This window comes from Pongo pygmaeus, chromosome 3 (genome assembly GCF_028885625.2).
Source record: "Pongo pygmaeus isolate AG05252 chromosome 3, NHGRI_mPonPyg2-v2.0_pri, whole genome shotgun sequence".
NCBI classification, from domain to species: domain Eukaryota; kingdom Metazoa; phylum Chordata; class Mammalia; order Primates; family Hominidae; genus Pongo; species Pongo pygmaeus.
This window is the reverse complement of record NC_072376.2, coordinates 3,258,219-3,283,001: the sequence shown is the minus strand read 5'-3', so window position 1 is coordinate 3,283,001 and position 24,783 is coordinate 3,258,219. Positions and strand designations below refer to the sequence as shown.

The window sequence follows — 24,783 nt, the reverse complement described above, 5'->3', positions numbered from 1 at the left end:
AAGAGGAGGAGCTGTTCATTGGCTCCAAGGGCTCTGAAATGACCCCCTCCATGAAGGTGGGGGCGAGGGGTGTCCTTTAGGGCACAGGGCCTTCTCAGATGCTACATTCTGGGTGTCTGGAGGGGGTTCAGCTTCACATTTTCCCCCTGAAAGGACACATGCGCTGGCAGAAATGAGGGTGGACAGTAACAAAGAGCACTTGGCAGCTGGAAACATCACCTACATAGACTCAGCCGGGCCCGCAGCGGAAGGGAGGCACATTTTGGGAAAGAAACACGCTTCAGTGCATTGCCAAACAACTCTACCCTGGTTTCCCGATATTACCAGCAGGAAAACAAAAGCAATCTCCCCACAGCCCACCCCCAAAACTTGACAACCAAATTCATCACATTTGCAACAAAATTTGGATAATATGATGGGTGCTTGCCATAGATTTTTAGGAACATGATAAAGTCTTCCTCCCTTCTGCAGAGAGTTGATATGGAGACCATCTTCTCCAGTGGGATCCTAGCGAGCAATGAATGAGCCCTGCTCTGACCACGTCTCACGCCTGGATGTCTGTCACGCGGCTAGCTTGACCTGGCAGCTCTAAGGAAAGTCCACTTCCAGGAAGAACCGACATGGGCACTCTTAGAGGCCATGCATCTCTGTCTTGAGATATGTGTGTATAAAATTATAGATGTGTCTATATGCACATGCACGTATACTTTATGTATATGCGTGGGTAAAGTCATTTTTACTAATGAGCTCATATTCATCTCCGGAGCACACAGGCAGGTCTTTGGGGGTGGGGGACACCTACTGCCAGAGCAGGGTGTTCTGAGCCCCTTGCTGAGGACTGTTTTAGATCACGTCGTAAACAAGAGGAAGACAAACTCTGTGTTGAGCCCAGCGATGTGCATTCCAAGGGGAATGGCTCCATTTTACATTCACAGTGTTATTTCTTACAAATGTAAACATCTAGCCAGGAACAACATCTGGCCTGTGATACTGCTGTCTCAGAGCTGCTGACATAACCTGCGGGGGAGGCAGGAGGTGGGTGGGGAGCAGCGACAGTTCTGAGAACTTTCCCCTCGTTCCCAAACCTTCTAGCGGGCTTTCCAGGAAAAAGCTAGGATGAGAAACAGGAGCCCCCAACCAATATGGAAGAATGGTGATTTTCTTACTTGTTATAATTCAGTAGCTTCCCTTAAGGGCCTCCTCAAACATCGGACCCCTTTCTACCGCTCCTGCTGCCCCGCCACGAGGACGAGGTGGTCCTGGCTGGGGGAGGCCCCTGTTGGGAGCTGGTGGGAAAAGCCTCATACAGGCCTGGCAGAGGCTGCTCAGAGGAGGGGCTCCCTTTGAGCAGGGGCTCCCTTTCAGCTCCCCCTCATGTATGTGGGCAGCATACAAGTCCACATCTCAGCTGCTCCCCAGCTGCCATACAGGAGAGGGACAGGTGGAAGCTTGGGGGTCTCAAGGCAGCACCCGCACAGAGTTCTAACATTTCCTCCACTTACCATATTCAATACCCAAAACATCGACGGGCATGACCAAACCAAGCCACATGACAGTCGCCAACCTTGCCTGGCTCGCCTCTAGGACTGAGGAAGCAGAGCCCCTGCCCTATCTCACAGCCAGTCGGCAAGCAGAGCTCCCAAATCCAGCTCCTATGTCAGCAGCAGCCCGGCCATCCAGAATCCACTTCCATTTTAATGACTTGGCTCCTCTGGGCCTGCAAACAGGAGGCTGGTCCGGGGACCTGGCCTGGGGATAGGAGTGGCGGCTCTGACAGGGCCGTGGGGCAGTCTCTGATGAGCACAGATCTGCACTCTCCTGACTAAAAGGGGTCACCGTGCAAGATGTCAGCTGGAATGGGGGCAGAGGGGATGCTGGGCTCTGTCACTAACAGTGCCAAGACACCAAGCTTTGCTGTTGACCAAGAGAGGCTCAGACGAAACACAGCTCAGTGGCACTCTTGGGGCATGCATCGATGGAGCAGCAGATCCCAACACCGGCCAGCCAGCTCCTGGGCAGACGCCACCCCAGGGCTAGCAAGGAACAGGAGCGGGAGGCCCATGTCTCTGGGCACAGGGGAGGCTGCTCACAGCCAGGGAGGGCTGGCCTTCTCAGCTGAGTGACAGGAAGGCTGCTGTCCCTGACTGGTGGGTGGAGAACGACAGTCGTCTGTGCCCGAGGAGGAGGGGATGCAGGTGAGCACGCCCCTAGGATAATGGGGGCCTGTCCTCAGTCCTGCTGTGGCCACCTGCACACTAATGCCTCTCTGCATCCCAGTCACCTTGTGAATGCATAAACAGGAACATGTACAACGGAAATGTCAGCGGGTGCTCAGGAGGGCTATGCCAGTGGCTACAGGAGAGGGAGCGTGGCCGGGGACCCTGTCCACCTCCCCGGATGCTGTCGCATGCAGCACAGGCCTTGCAATTCACATACTTTACACGGGCATAGAAAGAGTTACGTTAAAATTAATCTCTTTACTGATATAATTAAATTTTAAATCCTGAGAAGAAAAGAGAGAAGGGAGAATGGTGCTGAGTGTCTAGCACCCCCAGCCCCTGGCCCAGCACACGCCATGGCATCTGTGCATCCAGACACGGGGCGTGGCATGCACACCCCACCGGGGAGAGACAGGCCAGTGTTCCCAAAGCCTGCTCACGGCACCTTCTACTGCAGGACAGCAGAGGGGCCAACAGCCAGCCTGCAGGAGGGAGGACTTCTGGCCCAGATGCAAGAGCAGCTGCAACCTGGCAACAACCAACAGGTGAATATCAGGAGAAAGGACCTGGCACCCACATGGCGTGCAGCACAGCTGCTCCTGCTGTCTGGAAGGCCTCAGGCTCAGCCCACCAGGACTGCAGACACTCCCTGCCCGGCCACTGTGCCACAAAGGGCACTTCTGCCACATGGCAGAGACATGCACATCGCCTGGCCGCCCGCGGCATGTGTGGAAGCCCACAGGGACCAAGCTGGCTCGGTGGAGGCAGGGCACAGGGCGCAGACTTCCAAAGGGTCCGGCCCCAGCTGCCGCCTCACAGTCTCTCCCACCATGGCGCTCAGCAGGTGGTGACCTTGTGGACATTTCGTAAACAAGTCAGCAGCCGGTGATACGGGCTTCCTGGGGCTGCAACCACCTCAAACACAGACTGGAAGGCCCTGCGGTCGAGCTCCTCCTCTATCTGGTGTCTGTAAAAGTCTGTGGCGACCAGGCAGAAAAGGTTCACGTCCACCTGCTCCAGCTTGCCCATCCTGCTGATGACATGTGGGAGGCTGGTGCAGGAGTTAAGGAAAAAGGCCGGCAAATGAGGGGAATGCTGCCTCCCTGTCCTCACCTGGGAGCTCCTCTCCTGAAACAGCCTACAAAGGGGTCCAGGGAGCCTGGAGAGCGAGCAGAGCCCCGCAAGGGCCACCTGGATGCCTCCAGCTGCAGCAGCGCCTCCACCTCCATTCCTGCAACCCTTGGCTGGCTAGATGCCCTGCCGGAAGGCCAGCAGGGCAGAAGTGAGCTGGGCAGAGCTGGCCAAGGAAGCAGGAGGCCTGCAGGCAGGGCACCCACTCGGCAGCACTCACCTGGCCTGGCTCTGTGCAGCGCTGGTGGCCGGTGCTCCCGCTGGCCTCCACTAGCCCTGCTCCAATGCAGTGAGGGCAGAGCCGTGCCAGGCACGCCGGGCAAGGTTGTGCTGTCAGCACCAGGACAACCGTGCTGCTTGGAGGCTCCTGTGGTCTGTCTTGGGGAAGGGCTGTGGAAAGGGAAACTCCTGGGGGTGGGAACTGGATCTTTACTTAAGCCTTTCCCCGAGAGGGCGATTTAGGCACAATGACCAAAACTAATGAGAAGCAGTGTCAGGAGGAGCCCAGCCACACAGAGCCTCTGCAGAGGCTGCAGACGCCTGCACACACAGGCGTCTGCAGAGACCACCGCCCAGCCTCGCTCCCCTCACCCAGGCCCTCCACAGAAGGGCCCCTCAGCTGCGACCCTCCTGCCATACACGGGCCTCTCTGAGAGGCCCTGGTCAGCAAATGTCTGGATGTGCTCCTTTCTGTATCCCTGTCAGCATTTTACTTCCCTGTGGCTGAGGGCCTATCACCTTGGCATCTGTGGGGTTTTTGCAAAGGTTAGGTTTCAAAACCTTATCATGAAACATGAGCCTCGGTGTTGACGAGGGAAACGGGGCCAGGACTAGGGACCCAGAGAGGATACATCGCCGCAACCCACGGGCTGGTGGACGCGCTGACGAAGAAGCAGGAGAGGCTCCACGTGGCCATGGCGACCGGGGTCCTCTGCGTGAAGTTGGAGAGGGACAGCATGACCCAGTCCCGGACCATGGACGACTGCCCGGTGCTGTGCAGAGTCTGAAACACCTGCAAGGAGCAAGCAGGCGCCTGAGTGTCAGGGCTGGGGGGGCAGGAAGCACCTGCTGTGCCTGGGTGGTGGGGGTGGGGTGGGGGCCAGAGGCATTGCTGCTTTAAAGGGGAGGAGGTGGGCTCTGCTGGTGAATCTGCTGGGAAGTCGGAGGTGACTCCACCTCCAGGCTTTCCCACCCCATTGCCATCCCACATGCAACCTCACCTGATACACCACGGTGGCCATGAACTGGGGGTATGGCTGCTGGTTGGACAGAAACTCTCCGATGACTTTGTTCATGATGTCCTGGGGTGGGAAGAAGTCATCTAGAAACTGGGGCAGGATCCTGGCCACCACTCTGGCTTCACAAGGAAAGCCTTTCCTGATCCTGGGAGGAGGGACACAGGTCAGAGACTGGCACCAGCTCCCACAGCTGCCCCACCTGCCCGTGGAGGGCCTTGGCTCTAATACTGGGGAAAATGCCGATGTGCAATCAGGGCTGGGAGGTACCCTCAGCCGTGAGGGACTTTCCAAGTGGGGAAAGTCAGAGCCTAAGCAACTGGAATATGAATTTTGAGACTAAAAAGGCAAAACCCCAGCTCTTCCTCTGTCCAGCTCGTGGAGACACGCTGCTCGGCACAGGCTCTGGGCTCCCACGCCCTGTAGGGACCAGAAATCCTAAGAGGAGTTTGAAAGCTACGTAAAGGAATACGCAGAAATGGCGCAGCGGGAAGGACATTACAAAAGAAATTTTTAAAAATCATAACAAAAGAACGGTCCCCATTATGTTTTTGCTGCTATCCACATGCAAATGCTCCACAAACATTCCCATGCGTTCTAACGCTTCGTAGCACTGTTGTCAACCGGGACTTTTTTCTTGTTATCACACAGGGCCCCATCTGTGCTCTCGCTGCTTCTTTCCTAACCAGATCCTGAAACACGCCCCCTGAGCAGTATCCTTTTCAGTGCTGAAAAGCAACCATCATGTTCCCGTCTCATCAGTGCACATATGTCAGCCGTGTGTAACTGAGACACGCGGGAAGCAGCTAAGAAAATGGCAGTGCACTGCCTCACAGGTGCTCCTGGCTCTACCCGCCCACAGACCCTCACCCAGCAGTGGCAAGGCAGCCGCTCTGAAGACACTGCTCCACAAAGAGAAATCTGTGGTCAGCTCCGAGGTGCCTCCCTGTGGTGTCTGGAGAGCGGTCGAGCAGAAGGTGTGCACCACACTCTCTGGAGCACTCGCCACCTAGCATTGGGCCCACTAGACCACAAGCCCCTTGAAGGCCAGGACTGGTCATGGCGCCTCCCTGTGCCCATCTGCCAGCCGCAGTGGTGCTCAGTGAGCATGTGGGGACTGAAGAATGAGGGAGATGCATTTAAAAATCAACATGGGGGCCAGGCACGGTGGCTCACGCCTGCAATCCCAGCACTTTGGGAGGCCAAGGAGGGTGGATCACTTGAGTTCAGGAGTTCGAGACCAGCCCAGCCAACACGGTGAAACCCCGTCTCTACTAAAAACACAAAAATTAGCAGGGCGTGGTGGTGCGTGCCTGTAATTCCAGCTACTAGGGAGGCTGAGGCAGGAGAATCACTTGAACCCGGGAGGCGGAGGTTGCAGTGAGCCGAGATAACGCCATTGCACTCCAGCCTGGGTGACAAGGAAAAAACTCCGTCTCAAAAAAAAAAAAAGAAAAAAAAAAAATCAACATGAAAACAGACCAGCACAGGCTTGATGAGAATACCTCATCTGGCCAAAGAGTGGAGCAAGGTCCACCTGAGTATGCTCTTGAGAAAAGCCAAATGGCTCCCCACTGGCAACCCTGATTGGAGAGCACAGGCAAGGCAGTGCAACAAGGCTCCAGATCCACCATGTCGTCAGGACTGAGGCCTGAGAGGAAATCAGGAGCCCCTGTCCTTGAGAAAAAGCCCTATGAAGCCCTATGAAGCTCCTAACCCACTTCCAGAGCAGGTGAGTGAAGCCAATTCTAAACACAAATGCACGCACAGCAGTGGGTGGGGAGAAGCCACTGACCACACGGGTCTCAAAGATGCATGTGTGGGTTCCACCTTCATCCCCCTGCCACTGCTCCTCACCCTGCTCACAGGCACCACGGCCCCCCTCCCACGGCCCCGTGGGCTCCCCTCTCACGACAGGCAGCCAGGCTGAGCCAACTCCTCCTCACTGTACAGGCTTCTGCCCCACCCTCCCAGAGGCTGGTCATTCCTGCCCCCTGCCACACCCCTAACTGCCAGGTACTGTCCCTGAGCCCTCAGGAGAGATGGGCAGGTGCTGGGACAACCTTGGAACTGGTCAACGCTACACCTGAGTGCTGGGGTCCAAGGACCACCAGCTCGCCAGTGGAACCCTGAGCCAAGGCAGCCCATGGTCAGGCTGTGGTGGGGAATCACTGGCGGCACTCCAGCAACAGCGCCAGAGGATCAGCGGACACACACAAAAGCACAGCTTCAGGCCAAAGTTCTAGGGAAGCTAACGGCTGAGGGATGGGGCTTCGCTTCTTACCTATCAAAAAGAACAGATACCCGCTCCATAGCAACAATCACTGACTCGCTGTCTGGGGCTGCAGGATTAGGGTCTGAAGTTCTACCCGGACTGACTTTCTCCTTTCCTGTAACAAAAGTGTTCAGTACGAAAGTTACCTCTATACAACCCAATAGGCTCTGTAGACAGTGCTTTGTACACAGGAGTCCAGTGAGTCCCTGGAGAAGATCTGAAAGCAGATGATATGAGCCCCTTGCTAGCCCAGGACCGAGCCCAGCTCAGCCACATGGGATGAGTGACCAGAGGGATGGTCAACCCTGACCAGGTACTCCAGCCCTGGGGGCTCCAGAGCCTCTCTTGCAAGGTGACGGGGCCGGCTTGAGGCAACACCGGAAGTGTCAAATCAGAGGGCACCTAGTTTAGGTCCCTTGAGTGAGCATGCTCCTGCCTCCCTTGAACAGGACTTGGGCTGGCCTTACAGGCACCGTGTACATGCTCACCTGTGTACATGCAGGTGAGCATCAGGCCCAGAGCCGCCATGGCCCGGTGCGGGCTGTGCACGTTCACTCTGTCCACACTCAGCTTGACCAGCGATTCTGCATCCAGGCGGGAGAGCTGCTCAGAGAGCAGGAGGCGCTCCAGGCCTCTGAGGGCACAGTGATAAATGATGGAGGGGGTGGACTCCTCACTTCCGGACAGCATCACCCCACACATCTGCACAGGGAGAAAGGCCTCTGTGTCAATGAATCGCTGCACAGTCTCAGGTGTTCATGCCTCCTCCCCACCAAGTCAAAACTGGCCCACTGGTATGATCCTGTAAGGAAAAGAGAAGGGAAGCCCACTCCCCGTGTGCAGAGGAAGACAGCCAGGGCCCACTCACCTGTATTATTGATGCTGAAAATTCCGGCCCTACGTCCAGAGGATAGTTCTCAATCAGGTAAAACGCAGTGGCACACATGACCAGTACGTGCTGCTGGCTGTGAATGTTCACGCAGCTGAAAAGGGGAGACGGCAGCCAGGCTCAGCCACCCCCATCCAACATGGAGTGGGCTTTACAGCACGTCCGGCTCCACGCGACAGTGTAGAGCTATGGGCCAGGCTGGCTCCTGGGAGCGCCTACCCTGCGTGGCTCCCCAGGCCCCTGCAACCTGGCCTGACCCTTCAGCCTCTGCTCGACCACTCCCTGGGTGGCTGAGCCCGTCTACCTCCCCCACGCCCTGCCCTCTCGGCCTGACTCAGCCTCCCCTGTGGCCACCTCCGTGCTGGCCACCACACACTTCCTCTCTCTGTCCCTCGACGAGGCCCTAGATTCCCACACCCCAGGCCAGTCCCCTCTACTTCCTGAGTGCTCTGTGCTTTTCCTTCATGGCACGTGCTGCCTTGTGTGATCCCCGATGGCGCCTGCCTTCCCCGACGGTGGCACAGTGAGGACCTGATAGCCAGGGACTGAATGAGTGGCCACTGTGAACAGAGGAGCCAACACGATGCCCCCCTACACCCACAGAAACGTGCCCAGTGATGCATACATCTGTCACCACGTGGTCCCACCTCCACCTCGGAGGCACATGACACGGCCCCTCTGCTCATGGCGCTGAGGTCAGCCCCAGGCGCCATTTCTACCTTCTGTCACCACGTGGTCCCACCTCCACCTCGGAGGCACATGACACGGCCCCTCTGCCCATAGCGCTGAGGTCAGCCCCACGCGCCATTTCTACCTGGATGCCACAAGCTCTCTGCATCCCAAACGCAACTCCTGGACCACCTCAACTCTCCTTCCCTGAGTCCTCCACACCCACAGCAAGAGCCATAGAACAGCCCAACACACCAGCACAGGCAGGGTTTTGGTCTGTGTCTGGGGCTGTCCCCCAAAATCACATCGCTGCACCAACATATGTGCCTGATTTGCAGGCCTGTGTCCCATGTGACTTGGCCCTATGCCAGGCTCCAGGGATGCAGAGACAGTTGCCAGCCGTCCACCTGTCCTGCTAGCACAGCACCCACTGCCCAGCAAGGATGACAGGCGAGAAGGGCCTCCCCACGGGCTTGTGACACTCTGGCCTGGATGAGGGCAATGGCCCCTGATGAGCCGCTGTCCCTGCTCCAGCATGTCCCCAAATCCTGCCAGATGGCCACCGGCATGTGCCCTGGCTCACACCTCCCTCCTGTCTGAACTGTGCCTACAGAGACCTTCCCGTCTCCCTCCAGGTCTTCCACTCAACTTTGACCTAGCCCCTATTTCCTGCCCACTTGTCAGAGGGGATCATTGGCCATTCCTCCCAGACTCCTTCCCATCTTTGCTCCTAATTCTTGCCCTCAACTCCCCGATGTGGGTGGCTGATGAAATTCCACCCTCCCTCTAAAGACAGCTCCCGTGTGCAGACACCTATGACTCAGAGAGGCTGGGCCCACCTCTGCTAAAGCCTCTGCGACTCTGGGAGACTGGAGGTGAGACCAGGGTGTCACAGAGAACCTCCGCGCTTGTAAGACATCATTGTGAAGAGCCTGACTTGCTTGCTAAGGAGTTGTGGCACCAGCCGTGCTTTGTCAAGGACACATCTGTACAGAACCTGCCACCCAGCAGCTTTAAGATAAGGTGAGGTCAGAATCACAGTGGAAACAAGAGGGAGGTGCTGGGCCAGGGTGGAGAAGGTGCAGAGAGGAGGCTGGCCTGGGTAATAACAGGGTTCTGGGAGCAGAGAACGAGAGCCGATGGCCTCGAGAGCAGAGTCAGGAATGGGCACGTGGGGGAGTGTGCTAAGCGCCACATGAGACAGCAGCAGAGGTGAGAGGTCCAGCTCGCTGGGGGTGCCCAAGGAAGCCTCTAGGACGCACCTGTGCCCTTGCGTCTCACCGACCTCAGCCATGGCGCCCACCTGGGTTCCCACTGATACCTGCCTGCCATCTGGCCAGGGGCCTGGGCACTTGGAGAGGGTGACGCTGCTTCCTTCACCGCTCATTCTGAGACCCCCGCCCCAGTCCCAGCCAGGCTCCCACTCACTGGGCGATCCCTTTCAGGTTGGAGAGGAGATAGTCGCTGATGACTGGGATGAGCTGCTTGGCGGTGTCGTCCAGCAGGTCGCACTCCAGCACATAGAGGACGCCGTGCAGCGCTCCGACCCTGCTGGGCAGGTGGCTGCTCCTGAGCGTGCTCTCCAGCAGGCGGCTGACAGGCTCCGCCACGGCCTTGTCCTAGGCACACACAGACAAAAGCTGCTGCATGCCACCAGAGCTCACGTCCCAGTGGCTCCTCCCCACAGCCGAGGCGGGGGTGCTGCCCTCATGCTTGTGTGCAGAAGAGACTACACAGCAGGCTGGAGACCATCCTGAGAGGTCTGTGTGCAAGGCTGGCCCCTGGCTGGTGTCGGGATGGTGCCCACTGTCCTCACTGAGGAGGGGCTCCCTGTGCTCAGCTGCTTGTGTGGGCACCAGGGTTTGTGCTGAGAACTTGCCTTCCCTCTGGGAGTCCAGAGTCTGGGCACAAGGCAGGCAGAGGGTGCCCATGTGCCCAGCCCCCAGTAAAAACCCTGGCACCGAGTCTCTAGTGGGCTTCCTTGGTGACGACACTGCACACGCGTTGTCACGGCTCACTGTGCGGGGAGTTAAGTACGTCCTGCACGACCCCGCTGGGAGAGGATTCTGGAAGCTCGAGCCTGGTGTCCTCGGGACATCGCCCTATGGGCCTCTGCCCTTGCTGATTTTCTTTGCTGATTTTGTTTTGTGTGCTTTTACCGTAACAGAACTTAGCTGAGAGTCTTTCTAGAAAAGCCTGGGGGTAGTCTTGGGGATCCCTGATAGTGGTTTCTGCCAACTTCAACCAAAATGGCCTCAATTTCACTTAGTATCCAAAACCTAGCAGGGTTAAATATCGACCTAAACACTTAGCCCACATTCTTCACTTTCAATCTGCTCTTTAACAGCGAGGAGACCCCTGCAGAAGTCAGCAAGGAATGTCACCCTCCTTCAGCCCAAGCCCATGGGGATACAGAATTCCCACGGAGCGCTGGATGGCCAGGCAGCCTCTTGTTTTTGTGGAATGATGAGGTTCTCGGCAGTGGTAGGAGCCTCTCCACAGGGGAAATGACCGGAAGACACAGAAGCCACTCCCACCCATCCCAGGAACGAGGACCGAAAGAGGAGGCTGTTCTTTGTGGATCACTTCCTTCTTGGGCCCCCACCTCACCCTGTGCTATCCCCTCACACGCACAATGCCACGCGGCACCTCCCTAAAGACTGCGCTCCCACGGCCCCAGGTCCCACTTCTGAAAGTCCCACATCAGGACCTGCTCTCAGGTGGCACAGATTTCACAACAGTGAGCAAATACCTCAAAACGACATGCTCTGGACACGTTGGTACCAAGCATGACACGCTGAAAACCTTCACAGAGGATGATCATCTTCAAGAAAGCATGAGTGCACACAGAGCTGGGAGTTAGTGTCCATGACCATCCTGCCTTAGGATCTGCTTTTCAAAATGATTATTTCTCATTTGATTACTGATGGCACAACACTTGCCTAGGGGAATCTGGGCCTGAGCACAAAACCACAGTTACAATTCAAGTTAGCCCAGCAGCTGAAACTCCCCACAAAGGAGAAGGACCCCTTCCAAGAGCCGCTTTGATATCATGTGGGCAACACCCAGAGGGTGTTCGCAGTGAAGAGAGATGCTCACACAGGGAACCCACACACTCATTGTTTCCACCCCCTGGACGGCTGCTGAGTCACCAGAATGGCACCAGGCTAAAGGCCACCCCCAAGGGAAGACGACTGGCGTCTGGGCTCGGGGAGGACAGAGTCTAGGCAAGAGCGGTCAAGCCTTGCAGAGAGGGAGTCAGGCCCCAGGTCACGGACATGGGCTCACCCCAACCTCTGCTGCATTTTGTGTGACCTAGACAAGCCAGCTAACCTCTGACCTTGGCCGCCTAAGGGTGCCTTTGTCAGGTGGGGGTACAGGAGGAAGAGCTCCGCAAATGTTAGCGGCTGGAGTGATGGCAAAAAAAATCATCACCGTCATGACAGCATTGTCATTACTGACAGACAGGAGCCCATCCAGAGCACGGGGTAGGCAGGCCCTGATGGGCACCACCATGCCATTCTCACCAAGGGCCCCAGACGGCTGGCACACGGCAGCCACTCAGGTGTTTGCTGAAGAAACGAGTTTCCATTGCTATCATTAAATGGATTACTAGGTAATGCCACATGACAAAGAACCAGAGGCGCCAGCTCTGACAGTTCTGACATCCTTGAATATGCTTCGCCAGATGTCGGGACCCACGGGCAACGATTTCATGTGTGCAGGTGATGGATGCTTGGCAGACACCGTGTGGTGATGTGCCACAGAACACAGGTACCATGCTGCACTGGCTGAATCCTCATAAACCAGAAGCAGAATAAGGAGGAGCTCAAGAGGATGAACACTTGACCCTTGGGATGGTCTGAATGTTTGTATCCCTCCCGAAACTCCTACACTGACACCTAATTTGCAGTGCCACAGTACAAGAAGGTGCGGCCTTGGGAGGTGATGAGGTCATGAGGGGAGAGCCCTTGTGGATTGGGGCCCTTCTAGAAGGCCTGAGGGAGCTTGTTCACTCCCTCCACCATGAGGACGCAGTGAGAAGATGCCATCTATGAAGCAGAGAGCGGCCCTCACCAGACACCAAATCTGCTGGCACCTCGGCCATGAACTTCAGCCTGCAGAGCGGTGAGAAGTAAGTTTCCACTGTTCATAAACTGCCCAGTCTAAGGCAACTTGTGGTAGCAGCCAAAACAGACCAAGACAACCGCCATGCTAAGAAGAGACTATGGCACCCAGATTTGGGACAGGAAACACAGGGTCACTGTGGCAAAACGGCTCCCAGGAGAGAAGCTGTCCAGCCAGGAAGCTCGGGGGCCTGGAACATAACTGAGAAGGGGAGTGAGGCAGTCAGGCCTCAGGGCAGAGCATGGGGAAGCCAGTCGCGTTTCCACCATCTACGATGCCTCAGCGCCACCACACACCATGGTTCTGTGGGTATGGGCTACTACAATGATGTCACAAGCCCAGGGATACGGGACCCCAAACCACGGCTTGGTCGCCACGACCCACATCACAGTGACCTGTGGATGGCTCTGACCGTCGCTGAACCCCTTCCAGCTGAGAAGCACTGCAGCTCACGCGGGCCGTGGAGTCCAGTTCGGGTCAACTCTTGGAAGGAGGCAGCTGCACCCGGCACCTCTGGCCAACACCAGGTCCCAAGGCAGATGGACCCCCGTGGCTTCAGCACAGGAACCTCTGTGCCACCTGTCACTTACCATCCCAAGGACAGCAGCTGCCTTGCAGGTGGCAGGCACCAGGTACTGAGCGAGGATCTCGTCTTCTGAAGGGTGCACCCTTCGCAGTTCTGTCAGCGTCACATACATCAGCTCAAACTGGTTGCGCTCAGTGAACAAGTCTGAGACCACTAGAAGCTGGAGATGCGGGACACCAGGACAGCAAGGGGAGAGTCGCGCTGTTAGAATCCAGGAAACGCATCCAGAATGCTGCTACTACTGGCAAGTTGTGTTCTTACACCCAACAGACATTACTGTGTGGGACGCATGTGTGCGTGTGTGGTGTATGCGTGTGGTGTGTCTGTGTGGGTGCGTGGTACACGTGGTGCATGTACGGTCTGTGTATGGTGTGTACGTGTGGCGTATGTGACGTGTGTGTGCGTGTGTGGTGTGTGTGCATGTGGTGTGTGCGTGCACGTGGTGTGCGAGTGGCGTGGGGTGTGTATACATGTGCATACATGTGGCATGTATGTGGTGTGGCGTGTGTGTGTGTGCTGTATGTGTTGTGTGTATGGTGCATGTGGTGCATGTGTGGTGTGTGTGCATGTGGCATGTGTGTGGTGTGTGGGGTGTGTGTGGTGTGTGTGTGTGGTGTGTGTGGTGCGTGTGGTGCGTGTGGCACGTGCGGGTGTGAGGGGAATGGGAAGGCTCACTTACGGATCGGACCACCTCACTGATCAGGATGGCCGGGGTCCTCCTGGCTGAGCTGGACGGCAGGATCCAGCGGCTGTACAACTCAAGCAAAAACTGCGAACAGGAGTGGATGTCAACTCCAGCCCGGTGTTTCCTGTGGAATATGCGAGATGGGTATTTTCCAGGTACATGAGATGAGAGGCTCATTTCAAGAAGCACCTCAAACAAATCAAATGACTGATAAGAAATTTCAAATTTCTGTAAAAAAGAAAAAGGCCATTGGAAAACCTGGAGTTGACTGGAGACGTGGGTGGTGACGAAGGTGCGGGGGCATCGGCCTCCTCCTCCTCTTCCTCGTCCCATTCTTCCTCCCTCAGGGGTGTGATGCTGTTCCCCAGCCACATGGAGTGGATGGACACCTGCCACAGAAAGGGGGCACTGCTCAGTGCTGCGGCCACAGTGCCAGGCTCCTGGTGGGTGGGTACGGCCCCTGGGACTCAGCACATGCCTACCGTCGAACAGTCTCCCCCTTAGCAAGGGTCGTTCAGACACCCCAGGTTATGGGCAAGGGAGCCCACAGAGAGGGTGGGGCAGGGGCTGGACAGCTGCCGGGAAGCTCCAGCACATGCTAAAGGCACAAATCAGGGGCCAGTCAACCTCAGGAGCAGCTGAGGAGGGTGACACAGAAAGAGGCTCTACGAAGGGACGCTTTCACTCCTAAGTGACATCTGAATGGAGTCCCCAAAACACGGAACCAATACGTGGGATTCCTTTTCCAGTCTCCCTCACTGGCAGTCATTGTGGTAAACCCCAGGCCAGAGCTCCCTCGCACCTTTGTGACCCGCGCTCTAGATCACGCAGCCACCACACAGTCAGCACACCTCGACTGTCCTCCTTTCTGCCTGGTTCTCTGGAAGCCTCGAGCACTTGGCACAGTGCTGTGGGCTGTGTGCCCATAAAAAGCTGTTCTCCATCATCACTGGCACTAGCCCCAACTCATGTTCTTGGCACCAAGGGCCATTTCCCCCCTGGGACCCAGCACCCTGCAGGGAGTGGGTGAGGAGTCTGTATGAACAACTCTCAGGCCAAGGAGCAGCCCCTGCACTCCCCTCGCCCAGACCCCTAACCCCCACCCCTCTTTCCCAAAAGCAAGTAGTGGCTCAGTCCAGTGGCATCTAGAGGCTGAACATCCCAGACAGGGCAGGGGTGGCACTGTACTTCAGCCCCAGACAGGGCAGGAGTGGGACCGTACTTCAGCCCCAGTATGATCCCATGACAGTTGGTTTGCAGACGCTGGACACAACGCAAACATCGAAAGATGTGGGCAAATGCAGTGGGGTGGGGGGGAATAGGGAATATCTCGGGCACAGACCAGTCTCCCCGGGCCCAGGACAAGGCCAGAGGCACCCAGTGAGCCCAGGCCTCTTACTCTTAGCCTGCCCTTCAGAAACACTTCCATGAAAAATACAGTGCATCCTATCGGCCATTTTCACTTATCTTGGGGTGGAAACATCTGTCAAAGGTGAAAGGACAGAAGAGTGTGACTTCTTTTTCCAACTATGTCTAGAAAAATACAGGCTGGTCCAGTAGCTCCCTGCTTCCTGTCACTGAACCCGGCAGGCACAAAACAGGACAGTACAGGCAGAGAGCAGGGAAAAGAAACAGGTGTGTGACATCACAGGGTTTTCTGCTGTGAAGGCTGCAGGCCAGGAACTCAGAAGAGGAAACTCTCAGAGCTCATAAATGTTTCTAAACACCATATTCTGACCCATTTCCACGGAAACAAAAGCTACAAAGAGAACTGTCCTGCACAACTGGTTTCACTAAACCAGGAACCCGGTGAGAGAAAGACACAGCACGGGGTGGAGGGAAAGGTGCAAGTCGGCCAGCAGAGCCAGGCCCCGCCGCAGCATACACCTGTAGGGCTCCACGCCATGTGCCATCATATGCAAATGGCCCTATGTTTCTGTTTACATTTTTTTTTAAGTGACAGACTACTGGTCTGTTGCCCAGGCTGGAGTGCAGTGGTGCAATCATGGCTCACTGCAGCCTCAACCTCCTGAGCTCAGGTGAGCCTCCTGCCTCAGCCTCCTAAAATGTTATAGATTACAGGTGTGAGCCACCACGCCCAGACCCTTGAATCCCTTCACTTATCTGAGGAGAAAACAGAAGCACAGACCAACGTGACCTGCTAGGAAGTGGCCGAGCTGTGTGCCTGCACACTGGGCTCCCCCCCAGAACTGGCCACAGGGACAGGGACACTCAGGGAGCCCCCCAACAGCTGGCCCCAGGGACACTCACGGCCAAGCCTGCGGCCCCCCACACCATGGCCCTTCATGGCATCTGCTTCCTCCTGAGCATCTCAGCTGACTCCACTCTGTCCTCACCCCCCTTTTTGTGTCTCACGGTCCTTGCTTAAGTCCAACTCACACCCTCTCACTATTTCTTACACACATCTCTATCGCTACATGTGAGGTCTCTTAACTACTTTCTGGAATACAGAACATAAATAAAAACAAAAGTAATACTTCCTCTGCTTGTGAGACCTAGGAATAAAAAGGATAAAAACAATGAACATTAAATTTTTTTTTAAAAAAAGTAAAACTTCCTTTCATTTAAAAAGTGCACTGAGCTTTTCTCCTGGGTGTGTCAAGCGCCAAAGTCTGAGGACAGAAACGGGCAGAGGCCAGGTGGTGGGGGCGTGAGACTGACCTGGCCGAGTTTGTAGCTCATGCTCCCCAGCTCCCGCTCGGGGTTGATCTGCAGCAGCAGCTTCTCGTGGCTGATGAGGGCACCTGTGAACACCAGCACCCTGAGTTCTGATCTGCACAGGGGCACAGGGCCACAGGCCCACCCCGTACCAGCCCGGCTCCTGCCCAGATAGGCACCCAGGCGTGAGCCACCTGCCCTCGCCACTGGCAGGAGGGCCCAGGTTGTGCAGAGCCCTGTGGTTCTCGGGGGTTTGTCACTTTATAACCAGTTAAGCTGGCAGGGCCAGTGGGCAAGCTGGACTCTGTCACTTTTTCTCTATGACAAATAAGACTGCAGCATTCACCTGTCACCCCTCAGCTCCCACCTCTGTGAGTAGGAACTGGTTGCGGGCTGAGCTACAGAAGCTTAGGAGTCAGCAGTTGCAGGCGAGCCGACAGTCCAGGCAGGCAAGCTCTCTGGGGTACCCAGATAAGCATTTTGGTGAACAGTGCCTTCCAGAACCCCACCTCAGTGCCCAGGCTGACCAGATACTGCAGGCAGGAGCGGGAGCAGGATAATGCCCCCACTTGACCTTTCACACCCCACACGCCCCAGGCCAAACAACCTCCTCATGTCTTTCTGCTGGGCATCCCCCCAGTTCCTGGGCACCAGCCTCCAGCTGAATGTCCCCAGCTAACCCTCTGCCAGACTCCAGATCAATTCACCTCCTCCCAAGGGGCCTCCACGCCCCTTCCCTGGAAGCACTTGCTCCCCTTGGAGCTCCAGGAGCTGCCTGTGTATGCCCCCCACCCACCTCTGTGCCCCTCTTTTCTGCCTTCTATGACAGGTCATTGCTCCTGGGTCCTCCTGACCTATGAGCTCCTTGAAGGCTGGATCCATGGCCCTCCAAGTGCTCAGTTTATTTCAACGCCCTAATAAACATTTGAGTGTCACAGACACTGCGTAGAACACATTGTGCATCCACATAGAACTTTCTGCAATTAAAGCCTTCAAGGTGCTTAAACTCCTAAATAACTAAGGAATCACAAAGCTCTATGCTAAAATACTGTTCAGTGAAAAACGTGCATCCCCAAATCCCCACACAACTCTCTGCTTTTAAACCAGGTGACAAACTCCGATGCCTGTGATAGGGCAGCCACACAACCGGAAGGCTTGGTGGGACAGTGGGCACTGACAGGGCCCAGGGAGGGGAGAGGTGCAGGCAGCGGGGTGCTCAGGCCTAGCTGTGCCCCGCCCTGCAGCCACTGCCACACAGGGTTTCTTAGGAAAAGCTGGAGATTCAGCTTGTGTAGATGAACTTGGTTGAGTTCTTAACATAAGCAACTAATTCAACTTTTAAACCCTGCTGGTCTTACAGCCCGTGAGAATTCTTTCGCTTCTCACATCTTGACTGGCAGGAGATAATGCTTCTAATTCATTTCCAGATTTTATTTCCTTCCTGGGCCTGACTAAGACTCCTGCTTATGAAAGGGGCAGCATATTTAGCATCACAGCCTCCAACTCAAACCACACTCAGGTCTTCCTGCATAACTGTTGTGGTGAGCATGCCAGTCTTTTCTCATTCTAGCCCAAATACAACCGCCCCCCCACCCTTTCCCTCAGGTACCTGTAGTAGCCGGAGACAGAGAAGGGACAGGATCCCACGCCTGGTATAAATGATGGGTGGCAATGTTCTCTCTCTTTGAAACCATTGCTTGAATCTCTTGCTCCACAATCCCTCTGATAATGCTCAGCTTCCTCCCAAACCTACATTTCAGAAAAAAGGTAAAGAGTGTTTTGTTTCCTTCAAAATCTTACAAGTGAAAAACACTAGAACTTTCCCTCTGCTTTGCCTAAAGGAACCTGGTATAATACCAAATGAAACTCACTTCCTAAGTGAGCACCTGTCCGTGAGCCCTTAGGTGGGTGTTCTACTACTTGCTCTACTACTTGCCCGCTCATTTTTGCTCTGCTAACGTCTACCTCTAAATGCTCACTAACCCCACGTCAGTTCCTGTCGCGTTTCCAGCTCCTCACTGACCAGGAGGCCACCTTTGGGTCTGCACCTCCTGCACAGGCCACATGGACAGTGTTTTCAATTCTAGCAACGAAGGAAAACGGCCTGGGTGAAGCTGCTGGACGCTTCAGTGGGGAACCCACTGCCCCCAGCACCTGCTATGTCCCGGAGACACGTGGCAACTCAAGCAAACCTGGTGTCGAGAGCTTTCAGAGGCTTGTTCCGGGGCTGCTGCTCCAAGCAGCTTACAGCTGGGTTGCCGGCCACAGGCACAGTCATTGCACTGAGCACCAGTGAGGTGATGGCCTGCACGGCCAGGACGTTGATCTGGGTCCTCTCTGTGTCTTCCTGGAAGGATAGCCCACATGTCAACAAGAGCAGCAAGACACCCACAACCAGCTCTGCCTGCAAAACTCAGAGTCTACCCTGCCTCAATGGGAGGAAGAGGAGCCTTAAGTGCTACCAAGGGACTTCTGTCAGGCTGAGCTCACGGGGCACGAGGCAGGGCCTCTGCACATACGGGCCCTAAAACAATCTGATGGGCAAACGTCCATTTTTCAAATCAAGGACTCCTTTGGGCACAAAACTCCAAACATGAATTACTTTTTAAATAAATTATCTTTGAATTCCCTCATACATTTTAGAGGCCTTGCTTATGACAACCTGTTAGCTTCTATGGATGAATTTAAAGACAATCTTGATGACTTGTGACATATGTCTACCCTCCAAACTGTCATTTCTGTGAGTTCAAACCACACCTTCTATCAGAATCAAGGGCCTGCATTCCACAACTTCCCATTCTGCTGGCTTCGCTGTACCAGAGCACAGTTATTATTAATATCATGTTAGCGTAATGTACGTGAACACTTCAAGAAGCCTAATAAAATCTCTGCAAGACATTAGAAAAATGAAACCAGGTACTACTCATGGCCTTTATAAAGTGCCTTTTCATTTTAATTCAACCTACACTCCTCTGAATATTGATAAACTAAAAGATATTTTCCAGAAAGGGCACAATCGTATTGATCCTTAACATGGAATACACCATAACAAAATGCATTCCAGCCATTGGTAATCTCAGCCCCCAGACCTCAGCGGGCTTTGTCCCTGCTCTGGAATATCAGTCAAGACACCATTCAGCTACTCTTTCAAAAATAAGGTAAGACAAAAAAAAAAACACCAACTTGCTGCCTTATTTTATTCCCCACCAAAGGCCTACAAGCAGCCATAACTGCCCATGTGCCAACCAGCACGGGGTGTGGGCTTACTTCTGGTGGGCTCTCCTCCTGCTCCATCACGAGGGGCTGCGTCACCAGGACACCAAGGAGGGTGGCCCAAGTTTCTTCAAACTGAGTACGACTAGTCCAGCCTAGAAATATAAATGTTACATGAGAGAGTGTCAAGCCTTCTCAAGCCTGTAATGGAGAGCTGACAGCTACGCCGACACAGCACAGCCCCTGGAGAAGGCTCCACACCAAGGGCAGTGAGTCCCTTAAACCTCACACAAGTCTATGATGCGGGGAACACTATCCCCTCCATTTCATCATCGAGGAAACCGAAGTACAGACATCGGCTGCACTGTCCGAGGCACTCGTGAGAGGCAGGTGGCACAGGCCCAAGTCGGCCCTGGCAGCCTGGTCAACCCCCAGTAGTGCAGACACAGGGACAGGGCAGGGATGCCCATGCAGGCGACCTCGTGCAGGGCCAAGGCCACTTCTGCCCCACTCACTAGATGGGCTAAAATCTTCCCTGGAGTCCAGCCCTGAGACTGTGCAGCTAGCTGCACAACTCTGTGGATAAAACTAAAGGCCACCAAGCTGTCCGCTTAGAGTGGGTGAAATCTGTAGTATGTGAATTCTACCTCAATAAAGCTGCTAAAAATTTAAAAGTTAAAGTAATGGTTCCTCTGACCTGTCTAGAAGAATAGATCAAAAAGAGTGTATCGAGGTAGGAACAGGGATTCAGTGAAAATAATCTGATAGACCCTCCATTCCTATTGATGAGCCGCATTCCAGTGTATCTAACCAACAGTTGTTTCTGACAGCTGTGCTTCATGTCCCCATCATGATGTCTGAGGCAGCCATGCCACTTGTGGTAAGGCCAGAGAGACGGGATGGGGTGCTTAGGACAGGAGAACTAGAGCAATGGACATCGGGGTCCCCGTGATAAACTGGGTAAAGAAAGAACAAGAGACAGAGAGAAGGACAGCGTGCAGGACTGATTCAGACACAGATACAGACAAATATAACAATTTACATTACAGTGAAAAAATGAACAAAGAAGAAAATGAGCACGAACAAGGCAGGGACTGCAGCACAGTCTTGGGTCACGCACGTCCGATGGGCAGTTCAAGAGCAAGGGCACCCAAGTAAGCAAAGGAGCTCGTGTTAGGCAAGGGGGAGAGACCAGGAGGCCACTGATACCGATCCCCACAGCAAGGAAGAGGAGGAGCTCCGTGAGGCAGCTGGCGTGAGGTTCCTGCTCAGGGCTCTCTTTGGACATTGAATTATAAAGGGGAAAGTAGAGGCAAGGTGTCTCCTGCCACAACCTGGGATCAAAACAAGCCTCAAATCTGCAGAAGCCCGAGGGACTGGGGAGAGGACTGGACAGTGGAGTCAGGGTGCCCACGCCAGACTTTCTAGGTCAAGACAGGAACACTCCAGGAAACACCACAGCAGGGCCCAGTCACTGAGAACTGACTGATTACAGTCCCACCACAAGATCACACCTCTTGCCATCAAATAGGGGCAAAAGTGGTGACTTATTCATTTAGACACTTATTTAGAAATAAGGGGTAACATTTGTTTAGAAATGTAATTTCTAAATCTGCAACAATTCTATGAAATAGCCATGACCTCCATTTTACATATGACAAAACTGAGGGTCTCTAGAGGTTACAAGGACTTGCCCTACGCTGCTCAGGTAGGAGGGCTGGAAGCAGACCAGGACTGTCTGAGCCCCAAGCCTGCTTTCTCCCTATCCTGCCTCTAGGCTCTGGGGAAGGCAAGTGCCAAGAGACCTGACTCCATCTGCTCCCGTCTGCTTGTTCCCATATGAGAAAACGGACCACTGAGACACAACGGGATCAGACTGGTGAACACAAGAAAACATTCTGAGACAAGTGCTGCCACTGTTTAGCCTAAATGCAAAATCTAAGGCAGAATTTGGTCTCACGTTGTCTATTGCACATGAACCTTTCCTGACTTCAAACAAGCCCGGAATACACAAAGCTGGGATTCAAGCCACAAAACACAGGAACTGGGATCTATTTTCTCAGTATAAAAGGAGTTTTGCCAACACTGCAAAATGTATTCACATAGGTTTGTATTATTATCATGCTTAAATCTTTTCTGGAGTCAAATGAGAAGATCCCAGTACTGGGGGCTCTGGATTTCCTCCCGGTAGATGTCTGACAATGGTGACCTGAAGGAGAGGCCCCAAGAGTACCTAGTGTGTTGATGCGGTAGATGAACTCCTTAAAGACTTCCTTTTCCTGGAGGAACTCTACGGGGATCTCAGGGAATGCTGTGCCAAAATCCCCTCCCGGTTTGGGTGACCATCCAAGCTTCCACACCTGAGAAGATGAAAAGGAAGTGACATCACCCAAGTTGAGTCAGGACAGACACACTGTGAGGAAGCAGGAAGCCCGACTTCTCTCCACTGGGTTCCCTCCTCACTACCCCAACACTGTCCCAGAGCTGGCACCTTCTCCCCCAGAAAACAGCTCCAACTGCTTCCTGGGACTTCCTTCCCCATCAAGTGGCCCTCCCAAATCTGCTCTGCCCTCCCACTTCCTGTCCTCATCCTGAGGCTGCTGGCATACCCCACTCAGGGAGTGCTGGGAGAGGCAGGCAGGAGTTAGAGACAGCACCCCTCGCCCACAAACAGCAGATGGTGTGTTAGAATAAAAGCAGGTGTTCAGGGAAGTTCAGCTCAGATATGTTTACTGGCAAGCAGGCATGAAAATGAACCATACAGCTTATTTCTGTAAACTCTGAAGTCCAGTTCTCTGTGCATGAGGTGCTCAGACAAGTGCTGTGCACAGAAGAATCCAGAGGCAGGCTTGATGCTGTTCAAGTGGCAGGATCAGCTCATGATCTGGCCAGCTCAGCTTACATGCCTTCAGTGAGGTGACAAAGGACCCAACGGAACCCCAGGATTCCCACAGCCCATCTGCACAAAGGCAGAGGGGGCTCTATGATAATGACCAGCTAATCTCTTACCTCACCACAGGAAAGCCCTCTCTTTAAATTGGTTATGCTCCTCTATGCTCCTCTCTGGTACCCGCCCAGGGGGAGACTGCAGTGCCTGTCACTGCAGATGACCACACTCAGGGAACTCCTCAATGCCAGTTAAGAGCTTGCTGGAGGAATTTTATCTACAGCGTGCAGCCCGTCCTGGCGTATCCTCAAGTGCGTTCTGGACGGCATGACCTGAAAACTATGCCCTCTTGCATGGTCTCCCCAAGCCCCTCCAAAGGAGCAGTTACTGTCTCAGAACCAGATGCTAATGAACCCACAGTGACTCGCTGTGCACCAAAAGTGGGGCTGAGAGCAACCCCATACAGCAAGGGTGGCCTGCTTCTCCAGCACTCCTGTTGCTCTCTTCCCAGGAAAGCCTACAACTCCCTGTTCTGCAACTGCTTCCAGCACCAGCAGGCACTGGCCTCTTCTTCGGAATGAGCCCTCCATCTGGAATACCTTCACCCCCTGCAGCAGAATCCTCTTTATCTCTCAGGATCAAACAATACTGTGCCCTTGGAGAAAGCCTCCCTAGACTCTCCAGCATACATACACACACGTGCACACACACACACAGGCAGGCACGCACCCTTCTCAGGCAGCCACAAGCCTCTTCCCTGGGACCTGGCTCCATTCTCACCGACCTACACCTGCTGGCTCACACCCTGCCGGGTCGGCCTTTCTTTCCTGCCTGAGGATGCTGCAGGCCCTAAGGAACAGGTCCCATCATCTTATTTCAGCAGGCTGGTGGGGGATGATGCCATTTCACTGGGCAGAAGTCAGTCCCCCCCATCAACCCTCACTCTCCTCAAGCTAAGCTCCTCATGCTATCTGAAACAAGGATTCTGATCAATAACACCTTTTTTTTTTTTTTTTGAGACGGAGTCTTGCTCTGTTGCCCAGGCTAGAGTGCAGTGGCGCGATCTCGGCTTACTGCAACCTCCACCTCCTGGGTTCACGCGATTCTCCTGTCTCAATCTCCTGAGTAGCTGGGATTACAGGCGCTCACCACCACACCTGGCTAATTTTTATATTTTTAGTAGAGATGGGGTTTCACCATGTTGGCCAGGTTGGTCTCGAACTCCTGACCTCAAGTGATCCACTCACCTTGGCTTCCCAAAGTGCTGGGATTACAGGCATGAGCTACTGCGCCTGGCAATAACACCTACTTTAAACCGATTCTGAAGACAACAGCAAAATTGTGTAGAAAAACATGAATTATCTCCAAAGGAAAATCTCACTCACTTAAGGGGGTGTGGTTTCTGGTCTGCTATTAAGCAAAGTGGTCTAGTTGCTCTAGAATCAGGTCTAACACTAATCTCTTAGGGATGCAGGGCCTCAGTTCATTTTAGAAAACCCAGTATTTCTACTAGCGACCTCCACACGTGGTGCCTGAGGAAAGCAGCCTGGCACCAGAACCACAGCAGGCAGCCTCTGGGCTGCGGGGATTCTGTCCCGCCCTATCAAGTGTGCCCAGCCCAGGGCTTACCGGTGCATTTCACCGTACTTGGTCTTCTGCAAGGAATGACCAGACTCACCAGTGGGGGCACACGTGTGTAGCTGTTGACAAGGGGCAGGCGGGCCAGGCTGATGATGATGTTCCTGAGCACTGACGTGAGAAACGCCGGCACGCCACTATTCCTTTTATGACCCAAGGCCAACACCGACTGCAGAGACTCCACCATTTCTGCCACCATCTCACAGGCTGCAGTGATATACTTAGGATCTAAACAAGCAACGGTTAAGAGAGGACTTTTAAAAAAACACATCCTGTATACCCAGTGTGGAAAGCATGACCTACAACCAGCTACTCAAGCCATAATTGTAGAATCCACTTAGACTCTGAGTTGGCCACTGAAGGCCTGCAGATTCCACCTCCTTCATATCTGCCTATACCATACAATTCTCCCCATTTTCTGCTGGGAATGCTGGAATGGTCCTGAACCTGAGCTCTGGCCTTGGTTCCCAGCCCTCTGGCCCACTCTCTGTGATAAGGCCAGCAGCAGCCTGTGACAGCTGGAAGCCATCCTGTGGCTCCTCAGCCTCA

At 54.5% G+C, this 24,783-nt stretch overlaps 1 protein-coding gene across 2 annotated transcripts in view; it reads right to left on the bottom strand.

Moving 5' to 3' along the window:
* Positions 1 to 2,457: 2,457 nt before the first annotated feature.
* Positions 2,458 to 24,783, bottom strand: part of HTT (huntingtin) — a 165,542-nt gene continuing 143,216 nt past the window's right edge. For both annotated transcript variants that reach the window (XM_054486641.2, XM_063664445.1), the window contains 16 exons: positions 24,275 to 24,462; positions 21,943 to 22,069; positions 19,764 to 19,864; positions 18,689 to 18,843; positions 18,106 to 18,245; positions 16,500 to 16,582; positions 14,076 to 14,206; positions 13,812 to 13,941; positions 13,137 to 13,292; positions 9,847 to 10,037; positions 7,729 to 7,843; positions 7,349 to 7,562; positions 6,870 to 6,975; positions 4,571 to 4,733; positions 4,202 to 4,362; positions 2,458 to 3,270 (listed from right to left, as the gene is read on the bottom strand). In XM_054486641.2, coding sequence (XP_054342616.1) covers positions 3,057 to 3,270; positions 4,202 to 4,362; positions 4,571 to 4,733; positions 6,870 to 6,975; positions 7,349 to 7,562; positions 7,729 to 7,843; positions 9,847 to 10,037; positions 13,137 to 13,292; positions 13,812 to 13,941; positions 14,076 to 14,206; positions 16,500 to 16,582; positions 18,106 to 18,245; positions 18,689 to 18,843; positions 19,764 to 19,864; positions 21,943 to 22,069; positions 24,275 to 24,462 — 2,375 coding nt within the window. In that variant the 3' untranslated portion in view covers positions 2,458 to 3,056. The remainder of the gene's footprint in view (positions 3,271 to 4,201; positions 4,363 to 4,570; positions 4,734 to 6,869; positions 6,976 to 7,348; positions 7,563 to 7,728; positions 7,844 to 9,846; positions 10,038 to 13,136; positions 13,293 to 13,811; positions 13,942 to 14,075; positions 14,207 to 16,499; positions 16,583 to 18,105; positions 18,246 to 18,688; positions 18,844 to 19,763; positions 19,865 to 21,942; positions 22,070 to 24,274; positions 24,463 to 24,783) is intronic.